This window comes from Lytechinus variegatus, chromosome 1 (genome assembly GCF_018143015.1).
Source record: "Lytechinus variegatus isolate NC3 chromosome 1, Lvar_3.0, whole genome shotgun sequence".
Lineage (NCBI taxonomy): Eukaryota > Metazoa > Echinodermata > Echinoidea > Temnopleuroida > Toxopneustidae > Lytechinus > Lytechinus variegatus.
In genome coordinates, this window is record NC_054740.1 from 44443933 (window position 1) to 44451311 (window position 7379).

At 35.8% G+C, this 7379-nt stretch overlaps 1 protein-coding gene across 1 annotated transcript in view; it reads left to right on the forward strand.

Moving 5' to 3' along the window:
- The window catches only part of LOC121414973 (glutamate receptor 2-like), a 29801-nt gene extending 22845 nt beyond the window's left edge, over positions 1 to 6956 (forward strand). Inside the window, exons 14-18 of the mRNA XM_041608020.1 lie at positions 14 to 264; positions 1010 to 1121; positions 1640 to 1828; positions 3306 to 3437; positions 4690 to 6956. Of these exons, the coding sequence (XP_041463954.1) occupies positions 14 to 264; positions 1010 to 1121; positions 1640 to 1828; positions 3306 to 3437; positions 4690 to 4779 (774 nt within the window). The 3' untranslated portion in view covers positions 4780 to 6956. The remainder of the gene's footprint in view (positions 1 to 13; positions 265 to 1009; positions 1122 to 1639; positions 1829 to 3305; positions 3438 to 4689) is intronic.
- The last annotated feature ends 423 nt before the right edge of the window (positions 6957 to 7379 follow it).

The window sequence follows — 7379 nt, forward strand, 5'->3', positions numbered from 1 at the left end:
TGTGAACTTTCAGAAGTCTAGCCATCCGCTGTATCGCAAGATGTGGTCATTCATGGCTAACACTGAGCCCTCCCCTTTGGCAGAGAGTACGGAAGACGGAGTAAATCGCGTCCGAGAGAGCGACGGCAAGTATGCTTACCTCCTCGAGTCTAAGATGAACGAGTACAGAGAAACACAGAAGCCATGTGATACAATGGCTGTAGGAGATCCGATAGGTACAAGTAGCTACGGCATTGCGGTGTCCAAGCATCTTGTAGAACTTCAGTAAGTTATACCAGGGTTTCATTGTTTCCGATGGGGGAGGGGCATTATCATAAAACAAATTGTGATTTTTATCCCAATATTGTAATAAGCTACTGGAATTCTTGCACTGATTGCCTCAGAACAAAAATTTTTGTAATGAAACACTTCATGGATATTATAAAGAATGATCGAGAACCAGTCACGTTGATCGATGGGAGTGTTCTAAGATGAAGAGTTGGTCAAATTCTGTTCATGTGGATGGGTAGTCCAGATCCCGACCTTTTCTTCTTTTAATTCTCCCCATCAACTGGAAGCCTCCAAAAAGCTTGTCAGACGAGCTACGAAAAAAAAACTTCCGAGAGACGGAAAAGGGCTTCAATTTGGCGGTGACCCCATCTTTAGCTTGTACCAATCAGAGAATGACGTAATAGTGAATATTATTGAAGAAAAATATACCCGAATATATGGTAGATGGTGGGTAGTCTGATACCTTAAGGAATGAACCCATTAAACTCTTAAATATACGATTCGGTGAGTCTCTATACCCATAACCTTGGCATTAAAATACTACTGTGGTATTATAGTTTTCACAATATTTTTAACCTAATCAATATTCCAAAAAATAGTTCGGTTATTATCGGTAAGTAATTGATATATTCCCATATCCAAAGCAGTATTTTGCTAACCCAAAAAGTGAATTATTAAAACGAATAAACAGTATAGAAAGGAAATTTATCCAAATTGATATAATTTTTCTGCCATGCAGGAAAGAACTGACTGTGGCTATATTGGAGTTAAGAGAAAGAGACATCCTCCGCCGACTGGAAGAGAAGTATTGGGTCAATAGATCACAGTGCGTCAAGGATGACACAGATGGAGTGAGTCAGTTGATCTATTACAGGCCTATATGCCATCATACAGCTCAATCAGGGATATCAATTTTTGTTTTAAATTCTAAACGAAGTAACCAAATGACTGTACAGTTATGGCTTTCATATTAGAAAAAAATATTTTTAAAGTGGGGACTGCAATCTACACCGAGCACAGCTTTTCAGCAGTCCCGTCCATACCAAACCTCTTACATGAACTGCATATTGGATATTATTACGAACTCATTGTTTTATTAAGTTTAATGTTCTACATTGTACAATACTATGTCACTTTTCTCTTTGATTGTTGCATATGGAAATAAAAGTGAAATGAAAGTAAATGGTAGTGTTTTGGGGAATAGCATATTTTGGCATGAACTCTGTACAAAACGTTGGTATTTTTGCAAATCTCTGACTTGCTTTGCGAAAGAATCTTGTCATGAATCGCCAGGATCTGTAGTCTTTATCACAAAACTATAGACATGATAAACCTGAAATAAACTTCTGCTTTGATTTCTCCCTTATAGACGGACACACGAGCCTTAAACCTGGACAAGCTGGCTGGAGTATTCTATATCCTGCTAGCAGGGACAGCTGTAGCGCTTTTGGTGTCCATCGTTGATCTCATTTATCGTTCTAAAAAACAGATCAGGGAGGAACTTGGCTCCTGTGGGCTTCGAAGGATCTGGCTGAACGTCCGTGCCCGCATCGCTCATGTAGGTATAGATGGTGACAATGGCTATTTTGTTACCGGACAGCTAAGCATTTTAGTGTTTGTTAGGAAGCAAGCATGGGAAAGACGGCTCAAGGTCCTCTCTAAGGGACCTGGTAATGAGAATAACTGCATTACCAGATATTAATTATTTATTTTGCTTACTTTGGAGTTCACAATCACCTATAGCCCTATTAAAGTGTATATAAGGTAATAAAATTATTTGAGTAGACAATAATGTTAACAGCTCGTGAGTATGAAGGAAATAGCATATTTAACTCTATTTTCAAGTTGGAGGCGCGCTCTCAATGGTATAAGAGATATGTTGACTTTACTTGCTTTCCATAGTTTCAATTGATTGGATCAATTGCAATTCTTTGTATGACGGGGCCCTGGAAATACAGAGTTGTTATCTTGGTTACCTTAGTGTTAAGAGTTGGCATTTATTCTTGAATTATCTCTTTCTCACAAAGTCCAAAGACCAACTAAGAAAGTCTTTATTCAAGAAATAAATCGCTTCTGATTCATGAATAATGTTTTGTATTATGTTTATAGTTCGAGCTATTACTCATAATACATCATGAAAAGTGAATAAAGTTGGAAAGTTCCTTGAACAAATTGACCTTTGAAAATATGAATCACAGTGAAGGCCTTATTGAGGCAATGAATTAAAACGTTCATTAATACATGCTGATTTTTCGTCTCTCTCCTTCACTTAACAAGTTCATTGGCCCGTTTCACAAAGCGTTAAAGGGGAAGTTCACCCTGACAAAAAGTTTATTGTAAAAATAGCAGAAAAATTAATAAAAAATATTGCCGAAGGTTTGAGAAAAATTCATCAAATAATTAAAAAGTTATTAGAATTTCAATTATTTGAGTTGTGACGTCATATGCGAGCAGCATTTATACATAGCGAATGGTAAAAAATCAAAGAAATGTCATTTTCTCAGAAAATAGAAAATGTTTTTCACTGTACCTTTTGTATATCAATAGACAAATCATTTCACACCCGATCATGAAAAGAAAACAAAATTAAGTAATCAGGAACCATAAAAAATTTTAAAGTCATGCATTTTATATTACATAACACATGGGGCAGCTGCTCGTTTATGACGTCACAGATCCAAAACTTTGAACTCTAGTAACTTTCTTACTTTTTAACGGATTTTCCTCAAACCTTCACCAATATTTTTTACTAATTTTCTGCTATTTTTACAACAAAGTTTTCTTCAGGGTGAACTTCCCCTTTAACATTATGGTAACTTTGCCATTATGGCACCTTCAAACATGATAAAAGGTTGTAACAGGGTTACACAAACGCAATTACAATCGAGGTTACTTTGGTAGTAACAATAATAGCAAAGTTACCATAGTTATAATTCTTTTTTAAATGGGCCCCATATTTCACTGTATAACATCTAACATCGTCCAATATATATTTGTTTTCTTTTTCGACAACCACGAACTGATGCGGAAAACAGGAGAGGCTGGTTGCTTCACTCCGTCGTCGTAGCATGCCTGCTCCTACTAAGTCGCCCTCTGACGGCACGTCAGAGACAGGCACAGATGAACTATCTACCCCTGCCACTGCTCAGAAGTCAATTGTCCCCTCGGTCAGTAAAGTGTTAACCCCCCCCCCCCCCATCGCTATTCTGAATAGATTTTTACGTCAAGATATAAAGATTATAAAAATTGAATCCCCCCCCCGTGGGCATGTCAACGGTATGTAGTGGCGGATCAAAATCAAAATTTATATTGCTTTCAGGGGGGGGCACATCTGGCTTGCCCCCCCCCCCCCCCGAAAACAATATAAATTTTCGTGTATACTCAAGTGAAGACTTTCTTTTCAAATTTTTCGAGATATAAATCACCTTCATTTGGGAGTGAAGACTTTCTTTGTTGTTGGTCGAAATTGTTCTCTGAATAAAAATGCCCCCTCCTCTGAGAAATGCTAGATCCTTCCTTGCCAGTACGTCAATGGCCAGTGCTCTGACGAACGAACGTCTTCTACCTGTTGGACACTCTCATATACCCTTGTGATTAAAAAAAAATGACACCTCGAAAATCACTAATTTACGGAATAAACATGTCATAAATATACATGGTTATTATTTATAGCCTGAAAGAGTATTTTCTCCCAAATAATTTCATACCATATTTATGTGGTATGTGTTAACGCTTTGATGACCAGGAGATATTCTTTGTAATGATGTCAATTTTGATTTGCGCCAAATTAAGGCATGACTGCAATAAAGGAATCAAGATGTCAATGGTGTCATAAACCTACAAAGGTTGCATTAACATCCATTCCACACCACCTTTTCAATAATTTCCATTAATAAACACATGCTAGTATTAATTTTCAAGTTAATTTAATTAAAATGGATTAGCAGATATGTTCACTGATTCGTGTAGGATTATGACATCATTGGCATCTGGATTCACTCATTGCAGTCTTGCCAATCAAACTTTACATCACTGCAAAGAATATCTACTGATTATCCAAGCATGAATTACATGCAACATGAATATCGTATCAAATTATTTGGGAGAAGACACTCTTTCCAGCCATATACATGTATAATGATTATGCATTCATTATGATATATCCCCCCATGTACATTGGGGATTTGTGAAATGTCAAAGTTTTTTTTACTCACAATCATGGTAATCATGTCAAACTAAAGTAGACAATTTAACGAGGGTAAAACAAATATTCCATTGGTCATTGTAGAAACTTCAGAAGCTCCTATATAAGTCCAATGCAATATTTTGCTTTCTTTTTAATTATTTGATTCATGACAATTTTTGATGTTATTTTTTATTTGAATTCCCTGTTTCAAATTTTCTTTCTTTGGATTCCAGATTGCCTCTGAAGAAGGAAATGTAAATAGCGCCCTCTGTAAGAAGAAATCCGGCAGTCAAGGGAGTGCAGTGACCCACACTGATGTTTGAAGAGTGAAATCAAGAGAAGATGGTTAACAATAATCTCTTACCTACAAATATAACAATCAAAAATGGAAGTACATTTTTAAAATTATTCATTCATTTCCCCATTGCATGCATTATCCTAAAATTATTCGTCAGTGTTAAAAAATATCACCATTTATCAATCGGTGTAAGTTTAAATTGTTTATTGACTGAGTCAAGGTGCAATAATTATTTAGCTTAATACGCTTAAATTTCAAATGTATATTATTAGCTTTTGCCATATACAGTAGCATTAAAAACAGACTTAGGCGGGATAACTCACGAAAGCTCGAAAGTTTTCAGTGGGGTCCTATACAGTAATGTACATGTATAGCATAATGAGTCGCTTATGATCTTTACTGTACGTAGATATCGTTTTCTTTTTTTTTAATTCTGGTCAAATTTATTCTGGTGTCAAGTGAAAATAGAGATGAGAAAACTTAGAAAGTAATAAGTTGATTATGATTGCTGGAGGTTGTGATGATGATATGATGATGGTGGTGGTGGTGATGATGGTGATGATGATGATGAAGTTGAAGATGAAGATGAACTTCTTGAACGAGAAGACCAACTGATGAACATCCTCTCCTATCATAATGGTGATGTCTTACCATCAGGGATGTTAGCGGATAAACTCGGTTGCGAATCTGGGTTGCCGGATTGCGATATCACTATCTGAACCATCGTGTCTCCAGCTCAATCATATTGACCATCATCATGATGATCACTGGGGTATAAATGGGGGAGGGGCATGGGGCATCCCCCACACACAGACAATCACGATTAAAAAAAAGCAAATGAAAAATGAGGTGAGAAAGGAAACGAACAGAAAAAGGTGAATACGATATTATTTTCTCAATATTTGGTCAAAATCAATCACAATATTAGATATTCATTAAAAGGTCTGTCGAAATTCTTGGCTCTTCTTCTTATGTTGGTTTGAGTGGCGATTAGTCATATTTGACTATTTTGCCACCACTGATCATCACGATGGTATTGGTAATGGTGACAATAAACAATCCTGATGATGATGGTGATGATGACGATGATGATGATTATGATGGTGATGACGATGATGAAGAAGATGAAGGAGAAGGAAAGGAAGAAAGAGAGGAGAAGAAGATGATGATAGTGAATATCATTACGATTATGATGTTGATGGTTGCAGTTAAGCGTAGCTTTACTCGTATTAATGACAGCTGACAGATAAAATATTCGGTTTTTATAAGAAAAACATTTTATTTCTTATAGATAAAATCACAAGCATTGTATGTAAATTTTGTACATAGATGTATAATATTGACACAATATAATGTTAAACATAGTGATATATCATCCTATATATTTAGTCATTTAAGGCTTAAAACCCCAATTCCATAAAAAGGTACAAAACGTAAATAAAAAAGGATTTAATGCACTATAATCATGATAACATTCTTAACCAATGCGATAGCCGAGAATAAGATTTGACGGGATATCTATTTTACATGATCATGTTCTTGTTACAATCGAATCTTAGATATTTGGTTGTGAAATAGTAGAATTTCCTTTTTGACATGATTAGGAGGTAAATGAAGCCTTACGCTTCCGACAAAAGGGCAAAGGAAATTGAAATTAAACACAAACGAATAATGTGATTTTTCTTCTAACAATAATATATCCGCTAATTGTACAAAAATATTGTAAATGATATATCTTTTAAAATATAATATAAAAAGAAAATGAACACATGATTCTTAATTCATTATAGCAAGGAACATCGCCCCCCCAAAAAAAAAATGCCCCTCTGATATACGGCTGAATAATAATAAAAAAAATCATTCTCAATTACATGGGCGGATATAGGAAATGCATTTCATTATTCTAGCTTCTATAAAAGTTCATTGGTCTGGTTCTAGCGGTTTCGAATACACAATCTATTATTTAACAGTGGAACTTTTTAGCCCATTCGTAGTTTGCATGCAACACTGCTGTATCTTCTACACTGTCTAGCATCATTCTGTATGCAGAATCTGATTAGGGAATTCTTGATCTCATCAGGGTCCTGATGCATAAAACTTTTTACCTGAGAAAACTCAGGTATTTTTTACCTGAGTTTTTGCCCTGTGTTAAAGACAATGGCAGTAGTCAGACTAGCCTTAGTTTTCAGTTTTTACCAGAGTTTTCTCAGGTAAAAAGTTTTATGCAACAGGCTGCAGGGAATTCCTTTATCTGACCAGGGAATTCCTTTATCTGACCAGGAAATTCCCTGATCTGACCAGGGAATTCCTTTATCTGACCACGAAATTCCCTGATCTGACCAGGGAAATGCCATCCTCTAAACTAGCCTCATCAATTCACAGCCTTGGGCATGATTAGAAGGGCAACAGCAGTGCTTGGTGTCTCTTTTTATAATAATAATTATAATAATAGTAATAGTAATGATAATAATAATAATTAGACTTATATCGCACCAAAATCCACCCTGTAGAGTGCTCAAGGCGCTTTTTTTTTTGGGGGGGGGATTATAGAGGAAATTAAGAAGAATTGAAGAGAATTGTTTCAGAGGTCAAGCACTGTTTAATGTTTTCAGGGAGATTCCATAC